The 21,504-nt window shown below is 39.1% G+C and overlaps 1 protein-coding gene and 2 pseudogenes across 7 annotated transcripts in view; 2 read left to right on the top strand and 1 right to left on the bottom strand.

The window, feature by feature from the left end:
- SDCCAG8 (SHH signaling and ciliogenesis regulator SDCCAG8) overlaps window positions 1-21,504 on the bottom strand; it is a 272,939-nt gene that overhangs the window by 73,538 nt on the left and 177,897 nt on the right. For 5 of the 7 annotated variants that reach the window (XM_062210707.1, XM_062210711.1, XM_062210706.1 and 2 more), the window contains 2 exons: window positions 20,390-20,498; window positions 7,056-7,187 (listed from right to left, as the gene is read on the bottom strand). In XM_062210707.1, the coding sequence (XP_062066691.1) occupies window positions 7,056-7,187; window positions 20,390-20,498 (241 nt within the window). Of the gene's footprint in view, window positions 1-6,049; window positions 6,109-7,055; window positions 7,188-20,389; window positions 20,499-21,504 lie in introns of all 7 variants that reach the window. The other 2 variants (XM_062210712.1, XM_062210713.1) reach the window with 1 other exon arrangement.
- LOC133773826 (large ribosomal subunit protein eL34-like) lies at window positions 9,086-9,431 on the top strand (annotated as a pseudogene).
- Window positions 10,640-10,702, top strand: LOC133774089 (U4 spliceosomal RNA; annotated as a pseudogene).

Genomic DNA, 21,504 nt, shown 5'->3' with positions numbered 1-21,504 from the left:
ACACAATTGCAGGAACATTCACAATCAGTGACAGGTAATCCATGGCTGTGGAAGTGAAGAGAAGCAAAGCAGTACAAACGATGAGGACACACAGGAAGTCTGTCTGTCAAGCTGTCCCTGAGGCTGCTATCATCTAATGTTCTTATCCAGGACAGCTTTATCAGGTCCCTCCTGGGCCTTGCTGCTGGCTGCTGCTGGACGGACTGACTCCATGGAGACCTTCTTGGTTCTGCCACCTGCAGCTCACAGCACACACCAAGTCTTGGTGTTCTTCTGCCAATTGGAGTCCAATGACACATTAAATCCTAGGATTTAGGATTTGCTTCCTGAAGCAGCTGCTGAAAGGACAGGCTAATGTAATCTTAAGTGCAGGAAAATCATTTCCCATGGGGAAAATTTGGAACCCAAGAGATGGGAAGAAGCTGAAGGAATAAAGTCTCTCTTATTCCTGCTCCAGTGAGCCGTTTGGAGGCAGTTTCTGTTGCAGCCTCTCCAGAAACATCTGTCTGACTATGACTCTGTGGCTTATCATGGAGCAGTTGCCAATTTGGTAACACATGATCTCATGCTTTTCCATTTTTCCTGGCCCTTTCCTTTCCTCTCATTGCCCTGAGATTGTAGCCAAAACAAATATTAGCACTTAATCCTTGCTTACATTCTCTGACAATAGGACAGAAGGAATTGGTAAAATCTACACTGAAATCACCCACTAGTTAAAACAGGTATAAAAAGATACAACCACAGGAATAAGTCATCATCTGGTAATGCAAGCAGAGGAGTGAAAAAGTTCATAAACACAAGTATCAGAAACAAACTATAAGTGGGATGGGCTATGAGAAGCAGAAGGCTATCAGGGAGCCAACTCAGGCTCAACAGGTATGAGACCTACTAACATCACATAAATGTCTCTCTCCTGGTTAAAACTCTTCAAAGACTCTCTTCTCACAAGGTTCAAGTCCTGTTCTACTTCTGATCACAGCTTCATGTTAATAAGCACCCTGGGAAGAGCAGGTGATGGTTCAGGTACTTGGGTCCCTGTCCCCATGTAGGAGACATGGATTGAATTCTTGGCTCCTGGCTTCAGCCTGGCCCACATTCATGTGTTGCAGGCATATAGGGAATGAACCAGCAGACAGAAGATTTCTCTCTGTCTCTATTCTCTTTCAAATAAGTTGAAAAATCGAGTATATTCAAACATGGCTCCTAGTCTTCCTAAGGATTTATTAATAATACATACGATAACTGTATTTTAGAGTATGTGTTAAGCCCAATTGACTTATAATTTTGGTATAATTTTGGGGAAAGGGATACATTTTCCAAGATATTTCTGGTTTTCAGTGATTTTTCCTTTCTTCTACATACTTTAGATTGTCCTTTAACTATGTAAGTGAGGCTGCCTACCTAACCCATACATTTCCAGGGACTAGTGAAACAAATTAGTGCTAAAGAAAAATTTCAAAATCAACAAGTTACATATTTTCTAGCAACATATGATCACTTACTATTTTCTTCATGAATATAATTTATTTTTAGTTTATAAAACAATGGCATATAAATAAAAATAACAGCAATTTTGTTAATTTACTTTTTAAAAATTCTATTTATTTGAGAGGTAGAGAGACAAAGAATGACACAGAGAGGGAGAGAAAGAGAGTGATTGAGCTTCCATCTGCTAGTTCATTCCCTAAATGCTTGCAAAGACTGAGGTTAGCCAGGACCAGGCTCAGAGCCAGAAGCCAGGAGTCAGGAACTCAATTCAGGTCTTCCATGGTGGTGGCAAGGACCCGACTACCTAAACCATCACTTGTTGCCTCCCAGGGTCTGCATTAGCAGGAATCTGGAAGCTGTAGTTACAGCCAGGAACTGAGCTCAGGTACTCTAATGTGGCACGTGGTCATCCTAATTGGTGTTCCCATTTTTCTTTTTAAATGATGAAATAAAGGTCGAGATTCAGACTTTTGTTCTCAAGCATCTCTATGAAAATAGCAAACAGTTGTAATTTCTCAAAATTAAAATGTCAAATTAGATAAATAATCCATACTATATTTCATATTTAACACTGGCTTTTGAAGAATAAATTTCTATTAGGGAAATAGAACTTAGAGATTTGTTAAATATCATTGTGAGGCTAATTTGCAAAGTTATTATCAATTTTAAATTCATTACTAGTTACGTTTCAATCAAAAGCTTAATGTCTCTAGAGAATTATTTTAAGGTATATAATTAAAACAGTACATGCCTATACGAAAGGGAAGAAAGGATATAAAACTGCCAAACTGACCTGACAGCCAGGGTTCCTGGGGTTGTTGACACAACTCATCGCCCAGTGGTGCTCCAGAGACCCTGGGACTCATAATCTGTTTGCATTTTTTAGGATTCCATAAGACCTCCTCCCTTCCTCTTCTGTTTTTTTTTTTTTTTTTTTCCCCTCTATGGGACCTCATTCATTCCCAAGTTTTGGCCAAAAGAGATTTCTGCCTCCAGGCTAGATCTGTCTGTGAGCTCCATCTACTTTTTTTGTTTTTTAAACATAACCATTGCAACAGTTTGAACCCTAAATACAACATGACCAAAACGTAACCTTCCATCTTCTCCCAAACCCAGGGCATCTCCCTCACAAAGATGCTGCTTTGGAGTGTGCTCTAGTTCTCAGTAAGTAGCATCACTAGACTCCCATTCTTCATGTCAGAAAAACCAGTGCCATCCTTCACATCTCCTCTCCTCTACTGAACACCAACAGCCATCAAGGAAGTCCTGCTGAATCTCCCTCCTCTCCATTCACCAGTCTCTACTTCTCTCCTAACTATTACGATCACTATCGTTTAAGCCTGTATCATCACTTGATTACTCCAGTAACTTGCTAACTGGTTTTGCATAAATGCTAATGGCTCTGCTCCAAACCGTTATCGAATTTGTAGTTAGAATCCTATTTTTAGCCGGCACCATGGCTCAACAGGCTAATCCTCCACCTGCGGCGCCAGCACACCGGGTTCTAGTCCCGGTCGGGGCGCCGGATTCTGTCCCGGTTGCCCCTCTTCCAGGCTAGCTCTCTGCTATGGCCCGGGAAGGCAGTGGAGGATGGCCCAGGTCCTTGGGCCCTGCACCCCATGGGAGACCAGGAGAAGCACCTGGCTCCTGTCTTTGGATCAGCGCGGTGCGCCGGCCACAGCGGCCATTGGAGGGTGAACCAATGGCAAAGGAAGACCTTTCTCTCTGTCTCTCTCTCACTGTCCACTCTGCCTGTCCAAAAAAAAAAAAAAAAAAGAATCCTATTTTTAAAATGAGAAACTGATCACATTTAAAAAAATTTTTTTTTATTTCTTCCCTTTAGTAATAGGAAAAAAAAAAAAAAAAGGTCTCTTAAAAAAAAAAAAAAAAGAAAGGCCACACATTTAGGTATGGCCCTTACCTACTTCTCCAACCTAATCATATGCCACTCTTTTCCTTATTCTTTATATTACAAACACACTTTTTTCTCTTCCTCAAAAGTTTATATATCCTACCCCAGGATTTTTAGTTTTTTTTTTTGTTTGTTTGTTTGTTTTTTTTTTTTTTTTGTTTTTTGACAGGCAGAGTGGACAGTGAGAGAGAGAGACAGAGAGAAAGGTCTTCCTTTTGCCGTTGGTTCACCCTCCAATGGCCGCCGCGGTAGCGCGCTGCGGCCAGTGCACCGCGCTGTTCCGATGGCAGGAGCCAGGTGCTTATCCTGGTCTCCCAAGGGGTGCAGAGCCCAAGCACTTGGGCCATCCTCCACTGCACTCCCTGGCCACAGCAGAGAGCTGGCCTGGAAGAGGGGCAACCGGGACAGGATCGGTGCCCCGACCGGGACTAGAACCCGGTGTGCCGGCGCCGCAGGCGGAGGATTAGCCTGTTGAGCCAGTAGAACAGGAGTGTTGCCGTTGATTTCTCAACAATGTTGCAGTGGATTCCTTTCTGAAAGGAGCAGCGTGGTGGGGGCAAGAGGCCAGGAATCACCACACAGACTCCGGGAGTTGGGTGAAAGCAGGCTTGAGGCGAGCAGCCCGCAGACTCGTTTATTACAGTTGGAACAACATCTTATATAGCCAAGACCAGCCAATCTGGTCAAGGGGCGGTCTATGCCCCAACCAATCACAGCCTGTTGCCAGGCAGGCTCCATTGCCAGGTGGGTTTCAAAGCCATTCCTGAGTAACTGACACTCACTTGCCAGTGGCCACCTTGGCATGGCCTTCTCATTCTACCACACAGGAGTAGCCAAACTTTTTTAGAACAGGATCATATGGTAAAAACGTCATGCTCAAGTCAAGAGGTCACAGTCTCTGACTCAGCTATACGACTTAGACCTTGTGGCACAAAAGCAGCCAGAAACAACACAGAAATGAATGGGGAGTACTATGTTTCTGGGCCATTAAAACTGAGTTGTGGGCTAAGGCAGTGTGTGTCCATTTCTGCTCCAGAAAGGTAATACTCCTTACCTTCTTGTTTACAGATTTAAAGTTTTCCTTGACCAGAAGTTAGTTCCCTTCTTAAATGTATCACAAAGCGTTTCTCTTTTATAGAACTGATCGTTATTGTAGTCAGCCATTTGTGAGATCCTTTTGTCAGTAGCCACCTTTCCTATAAGGATGTAACCTCCACTAGTGTGGGAACTACTTGGCTATTTTATTGCCAGCATGTAGCACAGAACATGACACACAGTAGCAATTTTCAATAAATATCTGTTGGATGAATGAATCATTACTTTACTCTCTTAGCTTCACTTGGCAAGTTTATCTTTTTGAGTTAATTCTCCATATGGAAATGGAGATGATAACAATAGCTACTTTCCAGGTTTGCCTCAAGGTATATAAGACAACATGCATGAATGCATTTTGTAAACTCTAAAGCAATATGCAAAGGTGAAATATGAAATGCTAGAAATCATGCCTTGGTTCCCTAGTACAGGAAGCAAACTAAGGCCCAAGGCAAACTATGGCCCTTGTGTTTTGGTCTTCCACCTAAGAATGGTCTTCACTTTTTTAAAGGGCTGTAAAAATAAAAAACCAAAAAAAGTATACCAGGTGAGGCCTGCAAAGTCAAAACTATTTACTTTCTAAACCTATAGAAAATGAATGCTGAGCCTTGGCTGAGAACAACATCTGGGTTTAGTAAATATCTTAATGTGTGAGTGAATGAATGATTATTACTTTATGAATATACTCATATTTTAATATTTTGGTAACTGAAATATGGTGTCATTTTCTGACTGCCCTTATTCAATGAAGCAAGTAATCAAAGTTGTAAAAATATCTCCCCCTCCCTAGGAGGAGAAATTTACTTTGAGTCTTAAAAAGTAAAAGGAGTCTATCACATTTTCATTTATAAAAATGTATTTATTTATTTGAAAGGCAGAGTGTCAGAGAGAGAAGGAAAGTGAGAGAGTGACAGAGTGCACACTTCCATCTACTGGTTCACCCCCCAATGACCACAATAGCCAGGGCTGAACTGGGACAAATCCCAGAGCCAGGAACTCAATCTGGGTCTCCCACATGGGTATTAGGGACCCAAGAACTTGGGCCATTATCCGATGCCTTCCCAAGTGCAACAGCATCAAGCTAGATTGGAAGTGGAGCAGCCAGGACTCAAACTAGCACTTGGATATGAGATGATGATGTGACATGCAGCTGCTTAACCTGCTGCCACAACACTGGCCCTACCATTTTCATTTTCCCTCAATTATTCAACAACTGTTTTGAAACAGAGACAGCATGGGGAAGCTAAGGAATAGAGTGGGGATGGAAAGTCTGAGGTGAAGAAAACCATTTTTACTGGAAGGTTCACGGCTTCTGTAATACATGTGATTGCTGCGTTAAGGTCCAAATCTACAGAAACCATTCATTCTTGGCTATATAAAGCTCAGATTTTTATTCCTGGAAGATCCACTACTATACAGAAATTAGAAATGGCATATTCATAAAAGATAAAAGGGATTGTATTTACTACCAAAAACCAAAAAGAAAAACAAATCCAATACTGCATAAAAAGGAGAAAGAATTTGGAGTCAAAATTAAGATTGAAGTTTAAACTCCACCTTTATTCCATTGTCACGTTGAGTAAATCCATCAGTTTCTCTGAGTGGAGTTTCTTTCTCTAGGAAAAAGAGAGTAATAAATGCTGACATGTAGTATGTGGCTAACATGAGCCAGCTGCTTTAGTTGATAGTTATATCAAAGTGGATATTATTACCAATATTTGGGTGAGGAAACAGACAGAGAGGTTGAGTGACTTACTCAAAGTAACACCACTGGAAAGAAACAACTTTTGATTGTGACCAAGTACTGACTCTAGCAGTACTACCAGTACAACTTCTGATAAGACATTTAACCTCTTTAAGCCTATTACAAGTTTTATCTTACATACAGCACATAAAACCTAATTTCTAGAAGGGAAGTTGTGAAATTCTTCCATATTACAATATTATCAACATGTACTATAAAGATGGATGGCTTTTTTCCACTGTTCTACCTAATTTTATATCATTAGAGAATAATAAGAGATGTGCTCTCCTCTCTGTACATAAAAAGAACAACCTAAATTAAGGAAGCATAAATAAAGTATCAGAAGGGGAGGGTGTTGTGGTAGAGCAGGCTGTGCTGCCACTTGGGACTCCTACATCCCATGTTGAAGTGTCTGGGATCCAGTCCAGTCTCTGCTTCCGATCAAGCATCCTGCTAATGCTCCTAGGAGGCAGCAGATGATGGCCCAAGTGCTTGGGTTCCTGCCACTTATGTGGGAGACCCAGATGGAGTTCCTGGCTCCTGAATCAGCCTGGCCCAGCCCCAGCTTTGTGGGCATTTACGAAGTGAATCAGTAGAAGGAAGATCTTTCTCTCTCACCTCTCTCTCCTCCTCTCTCTCCTCCTCCTCTCTCTCTCTCTCTCTCACTGTTTTTCAAATAAATAAATCTTTTTAAAAGTATAAGTTACTGAGTATCAGAATTATCATAAATTCCATTTATTCCACAACAATTCCTCCTCTGCTTATGAACTAAACACATGCAATCTATAGAACATCAGCTGATTATTAAATCTTTATTACCTTTGCTTCATTCTTTCATGTAATCTCCCATGCTGGACACACTGCTCCTCCAATTCATCGTTTCTTCTCTGTAATTTTTCCAGTTTGTCATAAGTATACCTTTTTTCTTGAATGAGTTGAGCTTTCATAGATCTAGAGATGAAAACACAGAAATAACGGATGTTAAAAAATTCTTATATTAGAGTATATTTTATTGTATAACCTTAAACTTATCTTAAACTCTAAGTATAATAGTGTAATAAAGCTTAAATATAATAGTGTAAAAAAGTATAAACATTTTTTTCCAGAAATTGCAAAATCTAGTAGAAGGATATATGAATTATAGGGACTCAAGTGTCAGACAGAAATGACTTTTCTAAAGAACAAGACTAAAGTGGTAATGATTAAATCTTTTTTAAAAAGACTATCACTCATTGAACAAATATTTACTGAGTGCTTACTGTCCAGTCACCAGAGAGCTAAAAAAGCAGCTCAAGGCTTTATTTCTATAATAGTTTCTTTTAGTTAACATAGCCAATTTAAGCGCATATGGTTAAAATCAAACAGTTCCGTGATGGTTAATTTTATGTATCAACTTATCTGGGCCCAGAAAATTGAGCAAGACTCCAGCTACTGCAGAGTAGCACAGGAGAGGGAGCTCCAGAAGTTACCTTGGAGCACAGAACTGGGTTCACACCAGATAAAGCCCAGAGCACTCCACCTCCAAGGCTTGTGCTCTGGGACAGACTCTAGACCTTTACAGTGTCAGGAGAGACCTGTGCTCTTATTTCAGTACACTGCTCCAACATTCAAATAGATCTTCTATCCAACCCCGGGACACTGTAGGGCCCACTGACTAACAGACCCAGGTATGTGTCAGTCTGGGTGGCCAAGAGACTACCTTTATCACTGTCCTCCAACCTTGAGCAGACAGCAAAGTACTATAGGACTGTGTCTTGGGACTCAGTGCAAGGCTGTTAAAGACCAACACTGGGCAGATCCTACTAGTCCCTATCCTCAGGAAAGTGCCTATGAATTGAGTTTCTGGACTTGCCCCAGTATCAGATGGGGACCTGTATTCTGGTGGGAAGGACTTGCTTTGGTGTATGTTACCACTAGCTTCATCTGGGCCTATGAGCACACCCAAGATTGCACAGTGCCTACAGTTGACTGTAAGACCTATGTGTGACCCACTGAGTGTCTGTCTGTTTAGCTGAGGAGTTTCCTCAATTATTCCTACTGTAAACTCAGACAGACAGCAAGAAACCACAGGACTGTTTTGGGACTCAATATCAGGATGATAAAACCCAACATTGAGTAGAGCCTAATGACCCCTCTTTCCAGGCCAGCACCTACAAACAGAGCCTCTGGACCTGTGTTAAGACCAAGTGGAGTTCCATGACCCTAGTTGATCAATCTTACACCCTAGCCAGTATGACAGTTGTTTGTAGGAGCAGCGTCAAGCAGTGAGTCCACCTCAGCAGACAGATTACAGCCTACCCTTAGACTGCATTGGTGTCTGTAGGCTCATGATCTAGCATCATGGCATTTGTAACCATAGGACTAGGAGCGTGGGTTGACCTTAGCCACAAAGAGAGGCTCCTAGGAATGCATTATCCCTTTTTGGGCATTTCTCCAGTTCATTTTAAACAATATATTAACTGAAGTTTGGCATAAATCTAATCTTGGGGAATATTGTAGGCATGAAACGAGAGAATAAACATCAAGAGAAGACCCAAAGCAAATCTCAACTTTGAGAACTATCTAGTGCTGAAATAGCATGTCTGTGGATTCAGACAAACTTAGCAGACTGCTTAGAATTTCTAGAAGGACAGCCACAAATTAAGCTAATTATTATAACTAATCCTTCAGTGTGCAAATGGTATCATACACCGACAAGTGTCAAGAACTTCCAAGGAACTGCAACCACACCTAACCAATAAAATAAAGTACAAGAAACTAACCATGTAGGAATTAAAGTTTTCAAATGTTTACATAGAAATTTCCAAATAGCTATTTCTCATCTGGGATGGTGCTTAGAGGTGGTCACAATGGTCCAGCATTTGACATACTGCTGTAGGCTCGCCTATAATATAGCCTCCAACAAAACCAGACAGTTGTGAACTCTTGGTAGCAAAATTGTTCACCTTTATACTAAGAGGTTGGGAAGGCACCAGAATCAGTATGTGGTGTTTACCCAGGAAGACTTCGTGGGGTTCATACTGTGAGACCTAAAGTTCTGATGAGACTGTCTAAAATGAAAAAACATGTCAACAGGGCCTGTGGTGGTTCCATGTGTGCTAAATGTGTCCATGACAGATCAAGCTCACTTTCCTTATTGAAGAGCAGAAAATCATTGTGAAAGTGTTGAAGGCACAAGCAGAGTCTGAAAGCTAAATAAAAACATGAAACTTTTGAGTAATTAAAAAAACAAAAACCAAAACCAAAATAGCTGATTTAAGGAAACTCAAATGAATTTCAAGAGAAATGACTTAATAGTCTAACAGAGAAATGGAAGTAATTTAAACAAATAAAAAGAAAACTTTCAACTGAAAAGTACACCAATACAATTTAAAAGGTGGGGTGGGTGTTTGATGATGTTGGGATGCCTACATCCCATATCAGAATGCCTGGGTTCAAGTATCAGCTCCATTCCTGATTCCAGCTTCCTGCTAACCTGGATTCTGAGAAGACACAGGTGATGGCTCAAATAGCTGGATCCCTGCCACCCATGTTGGAAGACTGAGTTCCTGGTTCCCAGCTTCATCCTTAGCCCAGCCCCAGAAGTTGCAGGCATTTGGTGAGTGAACCAGAGGATGGAAACTCTCTAACTCCATCTGTCTGTCTCTTGCTCTTGCTCTTGCTCTATTTCTCAAATGAATGACATTTAAAATTGTGATAGAGGGCATCAATAGCAGAGTAGGTGAAATAAAATAATCAATGAACTTGAAGACAGACTACCTGAAAACACACAGCTGGAGGAGAAAAAGGTAAAAGCAATTAAGAGGAATAAAGAAAAGCATATGGAAACTTTGGGACATTATGAAAAGAGCAAATATCTGAATTATTGGGGTTCAAAGGAACTTGAGAATGTCAAAGAGATAGAAAGCATATCCAAAGAGCTAATAACAGAAATTCCCAGTGCTAGAGAAAGATACAATTATTCGGGTATAGGAAGGTCAAAAGCTCAGATTCAACTCAACCAAGTCTATCCAAAGACATATTATAATAAAGATCTCAAAGCTTAACGATAAAAAGATGATTCTCAAAGTTGCAAACAACACACAAAAGGGTTCCAATTCACTGCTATAGACTTCTGGCTTCAGATTGGCCCAGCTCTGGCCATTGTAGCCATTTGGGAAGTGAACCAGTGGATGGAAGACTTCTCTCTCTCTCTTTCTGCCTCTCTGTAACTCTATCTTTCAAATGATAAATAAATAAGTCTTTAAAAAATACTTATTTTTTGTTTTGAATTGTGCTTTGTGTCTTATCTATCTTACTAGATTATATATGAAGGCATAGATCATTGTACTTTTAAGTTCAGATCAACTGCTCAATCTATATTGCTTTTCCTGATAAGAAACTACCCATATTTGAAATAGTCCAGCTTTGTACAGTGGAAGTATTGTAGCCAATGAGGTTTATCCAAGGCACAATTATTGCTAATGATTTAATAATGATTTATGTTTCTCCTTTGAAAAATCACAAACAACGTAAATAAATAAGAGGGAGCTATAATACACTTTACATTTAATGTTCCTTCTAAAATTACTATCTCCTTATCATATCAGGCAATAATAAAAATTTAAAATAAGACAATATATCTTTAAAGCAGATTAGCATAAAATACAGAATACCTAAATATTCTCAGGTACTTTTTAAGAAAAATGTACTTTTAAAAAGAAAAATCACACAAAAATCAATTTTATAGTATAAGAATATAATAATTTTACAAATAAAAATCATGTATTTGAAAAAAATCTTGTAGCTGTGTGGGTATGAAAAAAATCTTGCAGCTGTGTGAGAATACTTATTATGGCATTTTTTCTAGGAAAAGAAAAACCTTGCCTGGAAACTTATCCAGATATCTATCAATAGATCAGTTATATCGCTTTTACAATGGAAGATCAAGATGCTATCCAGATAATGTGGCTATTTATTAGTGTTACTATTGACCTAAAATATGATATGTTGTTAAGAAAGAAAAAATATTAAAAATTAACACATATAATGTGATTCCATCTTATAATTAAAAATATTTTGACAAGTATACCAAATATTATTTATTTCTGAGTGTTCAGGATTAGGAATGTTTTTCCTTTTCTTTATTCATCTTTTCCCATGTTTTTAAAAGAGATTTATTTACTTATTATTTAAAAGTTAGAGCATTAGAGAGGAATGGCGAGAGTGAGCACGAGAGCGAGATAGACAGAGAGAGAGGGAAAGACTCCTTCCATACATTGGTTCACTCTTCAAATGGCCACAAAAGCTAGCATGGGCCAGGCTGAAGCCAGGAGCCAGGAACTCCAACCTGGTCTCCCAAGTGGGTGTCAGGGGCCCAAGTACCTGGGCCATCATTCATTGCTTTCACAGGGACATTAGCACGGTGCTGGATCAGAAGTGGAACAGTTAGGACTCATACTGTTGGCCTAATATGGCATGCCAGTATCCAAACAGTGGCTTACTCTGCTTTACCACAACACTGGTCTCCCTTTTTCATATTTTATGAATTATAACAATGAGTATGCATTGAACTTTTTAAGTCATTTTGATTTTGAAAAAATTCATAATATAAATGTAAATGTTGATAGTATGGGTGGTTGGACATATATGGTGACAGAAGATACATAGAAACTCTTCAATTTTTCTATGAACCTAAAACTGCTCTAAGAATAAATTTTAATGATTAAAAAATACAAAGGATGGGAATGTTTTTACAAAAAGGTAACAAAAATAAAAATTAAAAGCATCAATAAATAAAGCACTAACTCTACTCTTCAACAAAATCCAATTCAGTAAAGTATAAGGAATCTGAAAAAAAAAATTCATGGAAGAAGAAACACAAATTGTCAACCAATATTTATAAAATATTCAATTTCATTATTGTTTAAAGAAGTACATAAAAAATCAGATACTAGCTGGCGCCTCAGCTCACTAGGCTAATCCTTTGCCTGTGGCGCCGGCACCCTGGGTTCTAGTCCTTGTTGGGGCGCTGGATTCTGTCCCGGTTGCTCCTCTTCCAGTCCAGCTCTCTGCTGTGGCCAGGGAGTGCAGTGGAGGATGGCCCAAGTGCCTGGGTCCTGCACCCACATGGGAGACCAGGGGGAAGCACCTGGCTCCTGGCTTTGGATCAGTGCAGTGCACCAGCTGTAGCAGCCATCTGGGGGGGTGAACCAATGGAAAAGGAAGACCTTTCTTTCTATCTCTCTCCCTCTCGCACTGTCTAACTCTGCCTGTCAAAAAAAAAATCAGATACTACTCTCAAATATTTATTGCATGTCTACTCTGTGCCAAATAGTTGAATCCATCCTTTACATTAATGATCTCAATCCTACAGGTAATTGTTTATTTTCATTTCTTTGTAAAGTAAATACGAAGTTTAATGACTGGCCTAAGGTCACCCAAATGGTGAGTAGACAAGCCCAGACACAAATATTAGTCTGTCCAACTCTAATGGAGTAGTTTCAACTGTTGTGCAATACTGCCTCACACTCTTTGAGAATCTAATGAATTATTACACATACAAATGATTCAATTAAAATTTTGTTGGGGCTGGCGTTGAGGCACAGCAAGTTAAAGCCAGTGCAGGTATCCTGTCTTGGCTGCTCTACTTCTGATCCATCTCCCTGAGAATGTGCCTGAAAAGCAGCAGAAGATGGCCTAAGTAGTTGGGTCCCTGCCCTCCTGTGGGAGACCTGGATGAAGCTTTGGGCTCCTGGCTTCGGCCTGGCCCAGCCCTGGCTGTTGCACCCATTTGGGGATTGAACCAGTAGATGGAAGACTTCTCTGTGCCTCTCCCTCTCTGTAACGCCACCTTTCAAATAAATAAATAAAGCTTTAAAATTTTTTTTTTGTTTCCAGTGTATTTAGTAATGTGGAAAAATTTGTTATAATAGATGATATTAGGTAAAAAGCAGATGCATGTGGCCGGCGTCATGGCTTAAAAGGCTAATCCTCCGCCTTGCGGCGCCGGCACACCGGGTTCTAGTCCCAGTTGGGGCGCCGGATTCTATCCCGGTTGCCCCTCTTCCAGGACAGCTCTCTGCCATGGCCCGGGAAGGCAGTGGAGGATGGCCCAAGTTCTTGGGCCCTGCACCCGCATGGGAGACCAGGAGAAGCACCTGGCTCCTGGCTTTGGATCAGCACGATGAGCCGGCCGCAGCGGCCATTGGAGGGTGAACCAATGGCAAAAAGGAAGACCTTTCTCTCTGTCTCTCTCTCTCTCACTAAACACTCCTCCTGTCCAAAAAAAAAAAAAAAAGAGAGAGAAAAGAAAAAAAAAAAAGCAGATGCAAAACTGTATATATTATATAATCTCAATCACAGTATGCATACCTAACATATTTACATACACACAGAAAAATGACTGAAAGGAAGTATGTCAAAAATTGACAATAGTTATCTGGATGGTCATGTTACAGAAAAATTTTCCTTAATTCTTTGTATTTTCCAAATTCTCTGCATTAAGGTTGAATTACATAATCACAAAAATGCAAATGCTACATGTAAAGTTCATATTACTATAAGTGTGTTATTGCAATAATCTATTTTTCACTTTGCATAATTTTGATATTCTCTTTATAATTTTAATTTGCCTATCAATCTCTATAAAATAAATAAAAATTTTCTTTATGTGCACACATATCATCCTTTATCTGTGTAGGCTTCCTGATATAGTCATAGAACCAGTAATTTGCAAAATTCAAAGAGTAATGTTACAAGTTTCTGTGTTAGTTTTGAGATCCATTTGTAGCATGGTTACCCGAGGCTCATTTAAAAGGATAATTGACTCTAATCCATTTTTCATGGAAAATTTAGGTAATTGCTGGCTTTATAGAAGCATGAACTTTTCTCTGATTTTTCATATACCAGCTATATTATGTAATTGCACTTGCATGAAATATTTTACTACTATAATTCAGATTATAATGATAATTGATTCTAAAGTAAAACATGACACCTTAATTTTTTATTCCTTTAGGTTCTGGTTTGGCTTTTGTTAACAACTAGCAGAAGGCAATATTAGTCTCCTATTGTAGAGTATAATTTTTGTAGTATCACAACCTACATCATCTAAACATGCAAGGGAAAAAAAAATAGTTCAACCGGGTGGTGTGTTCTTTACTTCAATTAAACTCACACAGTTGGATACCTACTGTTGCCAAAACAGTAATATAATTTATACATTATAGTCCACACAGTAAAACTACACTAAAAGTCATTTAACAATATTTATAACACCATAAAATACAGTGTTAAAATATATGAACTGCAATATGTACCAAAATTATAAAATTTGTTTCTCATCATCAGTGATTAAAACCAGGATCATTGCTCTAGCCTCAATACTCACAACCCTGGTGACAGATTAGAATTCAAATCTTAATGATCAATTTACAATTAACAAGATAGAAGTGAAACAAATTAAACCAACCATTATATATAATGAGACCCCATGGACTCCCATTGTTCCTCTTAATTACAAAACGCAAATCACAAATACACCATGGGCAGTGTTAGACATCAATCCACAAGCCTAGCAACCCAGAAAGTGACAATGACAGAAAAGAAAGAAGGGAATCAAAACCACACAGATCTTGGTTGTTCTGTGCTCTGTTCTGTTCTTTTCAACATGAACGTGGGGAGAGGCTAAAACCTAGCACATTCTTGCTCTCTAGCACATTCTTGATCTTCACTCTGCTGGCAGAGGCTCACTCCCAGCCAGCACCCGACCTTTCGGAGCTCTTCCAAGGCCAGGTTTTAGATCGCACTGTGAAGCCAATCACACTGCAACATTTTACTGCTGATTGATCTAAGCGCCTGGGAAGAGGGAACACTTCCTTCCTTTGATAAAGAAAAATCACAGTTGTACCAACGATATTTAAATATCTACATTTACCTCCCTCAAAAACAACCCCATAACTGTAATAAGCTTTCAGCATACTGGGGAGTACGTACAGACGGAAGGGGTAGCTAAAGTTTATATGAGCTTCAACTAAAATCACAGAATGTCTGCCTGGTGCCAATTAAAAGCAGAATGGAATTAATTCTCTTGCCTGATGGTCAAAAACAAGCTATATAAAATGCATGGAATCAGCAATTCACTTTTAGTTTTAAAATGGGATGTGCCATTCACAAACCCTAGGGTTGCAGACACCACTCCACGCACAGTGTGGAATACACACAGTGCAGAAAGTACTGTGCGAACCACTCTGGAGGCTTCCAGAGAACAGAAGCAATCGTCACTGTCATAATGCAACTTGCGCTCTACTTGGGGAGAAAGTGTTTTCAGCAGACACACACACGGAGGTACCATTTCAAAACACTTTCACAGAGCAGCCTAGCACGAGGCTGGGGCAGAGAGTACGAGCACGCGGGCACGGCAAGCCCAGACTGTCAGCTTTCCCAGTGATTCCGCAAGGGCTCCAGTCAAATGACTAGATTTGTGAGTTAAAAAAAAGCTTATTTGAAATGGTAGGAAACCATTTGTTTGGTATGGCATTTTGAATAACATAAAACTCTTAGAGAAATGTTGCTAGTAAGGAAAGGAGGGCAAAAAATGTGTTTTAAATCACTGATCAATATAAAATAAATATACCTACTTCCAGGAAAAATTTTACTGTAGCACCCCGAGGGAAATTTAGACAAAAATTACCATATGGCTCAAACAATTACTGTGGAGACTGAGTTTCCAGAATGACAAAACTTGAGACACTCTAAGATTTTCCTCACACCAAAGCACAGGGAAAATTCTTTTTCCCTAAAGTTCAAATGTGCAGAGGCACACTCCTGCAGTGGTTCTACAGGGCTTATGTCATTTATAGATTTTATTTAGAAGTACTCTCAGCCCTTCAAGTTATACAGGTGGCTTCAAAGTCGAAGATAACATCAAAATGGATGATAAATTTGGCATGAATAAGTCACTTGAAAATGTCATAGTAAGAAAGGGAGACATGAGACTGAATTGATAAGAAATTAAGAGCAAACAAACACATAATTCTAAAACCACAACATATTTATTACCTTCTTGTGAGGTACAAAAAGTGTACCTTTATAACTTTAGGGGACTCATAAAAGTTTTAAAAATAATAAGCAGCGTTTTACTGAGTGTTTACTACTTGTCAAACCATTGTGTTGAGTCCATTAGTATATTTTTACTGTAGGTGCCTATTTAAATTCACCAGATTTACAAAACCAGCTACCAGAGCATGACCTGAAACATAAACACAACCATTTTCCTGATTCTGTTTTGCCGTTAATAAGGTTTTCACTGTGATACAAACTTTCCGTTTGAAAATAGCAATCACACCTTCCCTGGCAAAGACAATAATAGTTTGGCAAAGTGATATCCAAATTACCAGTCACAATGCTAAAAACCGAGCCACGGATGACATGGGCAGCTGCGGTGTCTTACGATGTATAGTGCTTTACGTGCTCAGCCCCTGTATCCACAGCTTCTGGATAATGGGGCCACAGACTGAAACAGTGCAACTGTACTGAATATGTACAGACTCTTTTTTCTTGTCATTATTCTTTAAGCAATATAGTCCAACTATTACTTATGTGGCATATACATTGTACTAGGTATTCTAAGTAAGGTGGAGATTATTTAAAGTATATGAGAAGAGGTGGGCATTTGCCCTATTGGGCAATTTCGATGTCTTTGTCCCACATCAAAGTGCCTGGAATAGACTCCTGGCTAGGGTTCCTGACTCAGGTTTCCCGCTAATGCAGACCTTGGGAGGCAGCAGTGATGAACCTAGTAGTTAGGTTCCTGCCACCCATGCAGGAGATCTGTACTGAGTTCCCTGCTCCTGGCTTCAGCCTTTATGGCCACTGCAGGAATTTAGGGAGTGAAGCTGTAGAGGGGAGATCTCTCTCTCTCTCTTTCTCTCCCTCCCCCCTCCACTCCTGCCTCTCAAACAAATATTATTAAAAAATAAACATGGGTCCAGAGTAATGGCCCAGTGGGTTAAGCCACCACCTATATACCATTATCCCATATGGGTGTGAGTTTGAGTCCTGGCTGCTCTATTTCCAAGTTGGCTCCCTGTTAATGCATCTGGGAAAGCAGCAGAAGATGGCCCAAGTCCTTGGGCCCTGCTGCCCACATAAGAAGCTGGGATGAAGCTTCTGTGTCCTGGCCTCGTCCTGGCCTAGCCCTAGCCATTGCAGCCATTTGGTGAGTGAACAGCAGATGGAAGATCTTTCTCTCTCTCATTCTGTATCTCTGCCTTTCAAATAAAATAAAAAAATTAAAAGAAATTAAAATTTAAAAAGTAAAAATGAAGTACATGGGAAAATGTGTGCAGATTAAATGCAACTACTATGCTACTTTATATGAGGGTTTGAGCACCTGTGGATTTTGATATCTGCAAGGGGTTTTGGGACCAATCCCCTGAGAATATAAAGGGAAGACTGCACACATGGGTAGGTAGGTGGGTATGCATCTTTACATATAGTTCTAATTCCCAACACAATCCTGCAAGGTGGCTTCAGATTTATTTATTTATTTGAAAGGCAGTGTAACACACACACACACACACACACAGAGGGGGGGGGTGTCATCCATTCACTGGCTCAATTCCTAAATGGCTGTGACAGTTGAGACTGGGCCAGATGGAGCCCAGAACCCCATCTAGGTCTCCTACATGACCCAAGCACAAGGGTCACCTGCTGCTGCTTTCTCAGGTACATGAGCAGGGAGCTGACTTGGAAGTGGAGCAACTGGGTCTTGAACCAGCACTCAGACGGGATGCTGGCAGCACAGGCAATGGCTTAACCTGCCGTGCCACAATGCCAGCCCCTTGAGATGTTTTCACAGATGGAGAAAGTGAGGTTTCTAGAGATTAGGCAATGTACCAAAGGTTTTGTCACTAAGTGGCAAAATGAGAAGATGAGCTGGAGAGCTGCTGAGTTAATTAAACGAGAACAAGGTAAGTCAACAGATCTAGTGTAAGAAAAAGAGGGCTTAGGACACACATACAGGTTAGCCTTGGCTTGTGGGTCAACACTCACCTGCCAAGTATGCCTACTTATCCTCTGAATATATTTATTTTTATTGTATTAATTTATTTATCTGAGAGGCAGAGTTACAGACAGAGAGGGGGAGAGAAACACACACACACACACACAGAGAGAGAGAGAGAGAGAGAGAGAGAGAGAGGTCTTCCATTTGCTGGTTCACTCCCTAAATGGCTACAATGGCCAGGGCTGGGCCAACCCAACAACAGGAACCAGGAGCTTCTTCTGGGTCTCCCACGTGGGTACAGGGCCCTAAGCACTGGGCCATCTTCCACTTCTTCCCCAGGCCATTATCAGGGAGCTGGATCAGAAGTAAAGCAGGCAGGACTCAGAACTGGTGCTGTTGATATAGGATGCCAGTGGTACAGGTGGAGGCTTTAACTTACTACGCCTCAGTGCTGGCCCCCTCCACTGAATTTAAAGGTTAACTTTGCCTTCCCAAACTTTCTCATCATAATTACTGTGGCTTGAAATTTGGATGTAAAATACTGTGATTATTATAAGAAAAACTATATGAGCTTTCAAACCTGAAACAGGTTAGAATGCTAGCTCACCACTCACCAGTTATTTAAACAGTTTTGGTGCTCTTGATGTGAAAGAAGGTATTTCCTGTCTTGAGACTTCATGAAATTAAACAACTTATATTATGCACAATTATATGTTTTAAAGCAATGTATATCTTTTAAACATTTCAATTTCCCTAACTACGTTTCTTTAGAGAGCAAGGTATTAGTTAATAATTACACAAACTAATCTTAGAGATAACATAATAATATAGATCACAGATTAATATCATTTTTCTCTAAATTATGTGATCTAGTTGGTTTTTAACAAATTGTGTGACAAGTGAACTATTTCTAGTTAGGAATAGCTACTGTTGTTGGTATTTTATGAGAGTCTCCTTCATGATAAAATAATTTGACTTGCTTGGTCAAATTTCCTGCAAGTATCTGGTATTTTGGCAACTCGGGGTCTTCCCCTAGGAAAATAACACATATATTAAGGTGTGCATTTCAGAGCACATTCTGGTTGGTGATAGAAGCCGCTGCCTTCTTGTGAGCAGAAAGAACCAGGCTCCTGAGTTCTCTGATTCCCCCAAAGCTTCAGGATGTGGATTTTAGCAGTTAGGATAGCTTGTAGATGCAGGAATGCTAGATGGGACTCAGAGTGATCAGATACACTCTGATCTGCCTGAAATTTGTTCTGAATGAGACATCTAAGTCAGTAGTTAGCTGAGCCATATTTTTTGCTCTGTGTAAATCAAACTGAGTTACAGAAAAATAAGATACCCAGGCTATTTTTCATCATGTAATGTGATATTTGCCTTCTGTTATGTGAATATTGCCTTTTATATTTCAATTCAAAGTGATTCTGTTCGATGTCATTCATTCATTTACAAAAGAGGAAACTATAGTTCAAGTAGGTCAAATAAATTTGTCCAAGATTCCACAGATACTGCCAGAGCTGAGATGAGGACTCAGGCTTCTTGCAATTTAGAATATAAAATAATTTATTCATTGAGAAAAACTGATAAGAAAATGCATAGAAAAATGTCATTAAGATCTGAATCAATGGTTTTAAGAGAGGAGTATACCTATAAAATGAACAATGGCTGTCATATTAAAGTAATTTTATAAGAATTAAAGCATGATTTTATTTCAAAATATAATTTATTTTCATTTTTATATATACACATTTCATCTATCACCATTTGACCTAAAGATAGCTTTTCTGTGTTCATGGAGAACTATGATAATATATCAAAATGTGTTAACTTATCAATATAACATTTTTAAAGTGCTTGATTTATCTGTATCATTTATTAAACTAATTGCTATCTTGATCTTTGTTTTCTGGAATTTCAGTCTTCAATTCTATACATTAAAAAAATCAAACAATAGTACACTTCAATAATCATGCAAAAACATCAAAGTACCTGTATGGACAAACAAGAAAATGTCCACATAGTGAAAATATTTTCATAGAAAACTTGTATCAACAGAGAATAACTTTTATTATTAGACCACAGCATAGTGAAGATGCTATTTTTAAGGAGAAATTACAGTAATCATACAAACAGTGCTCTGAAAATATTTTATAACATTACCTACCTGCTTTTTTTAGAGATCTGATCCAGCTTCTTGGCTAATGTACAGTACTCTTCCTTCAACTTTGTCAAAAATGCATTCTGGGAGGTCATCAGTGAATACTGTTCATTTTCTAGAAATAACAATAAACCCCCACCAACATAAGATGTTTGTGGTTGTAGCTGTGCAGTGCTTCCACAGGTAGAGTGGGACAATGCCTTAGACTACTACACATTTCCTGTTAGCCACCAGATCACTTTCAATGTCCTCAGTTAAAGGACTTATCATCTGGTAAGACATTAAATCTTGTGAGACATTTATTTTCATAATAATTATATACCAGAAACACTTTTGATCATACCAGCTTGGTGTAAATGTTTTAGCATGTTAATAAATTGTCAAATACCTCAAATGGAGTACTAGATGCTTATATCTTTGTAATATGCAAGATATTATATTTTATTTTGACAATTTTACTATAAACAGTGTCAAAAATTCTCACCACCAGACAATTAAAACCTAAAATAATTGAGGAACTTTCTTCTACACTATAATCATTGCTTTATTTTTCTTATTTGCTCGCACAGTTTACCACCCCTTGCCCAATTTTGCACATATTTCTTTTATTATGGAGGTGAACTATGGAAGTTTCCCTCAGATTTTGATTTTATTGTCAACAGCTTGCACTTCAGTGAAAATGTAGTCAAAGAAATTGAAGGCAGTGTGCTTTTGTAAATCAAAATAAAAGTGTTCTTAAGGTGGTTTTAACAGTTAAAACTTATTTAGCCCCAGATCCTGCTCAAGGCTCTTTGATCATTAGAATCCCATAGCAGTGGGGGCAAAGAAAAACTTCTCCTATAATTTCCTCATTTTGTTTTTAATGGAAAGATGTCTCCTGAACCTGGTGAAATTTCATTTCTTCTGACTCAATGCTGTTAGAAGAAAATCTCTACTGAATGTGCTGGAGAGAATTATGAGAGTCAATATGACATTTCCTCCTTACAAGTTAGTAAATTATTTAATAAATTTTATGTTAGCAATTTTTCACCTATAGGATAAGAAACTATTTTTTACTATGTCATCAAATATACATTAAGTCATGAGAAAGCTATCTCCATGTGTAAGTTTTAATAGGTCTT

Source organism: Lepus europaeus, chromosome 14, assembly GCF_033115175.1.
Source record: "Lepus europaeus isolate LE1 chromosome 14, mLepTim1.pri, whole genome shotgun sequence".
In the NCBI taxonomy this organism is placed as follows: domain Eukaryota; kingdom Metazoa; phylum Chordata; class Mammalia; order Lagomorpha; family Leporidae; genus Lepus; species Lepus europaeus.
This window is presented reverse-complemented; position numbering and strand designations above follow the sequence as displayed.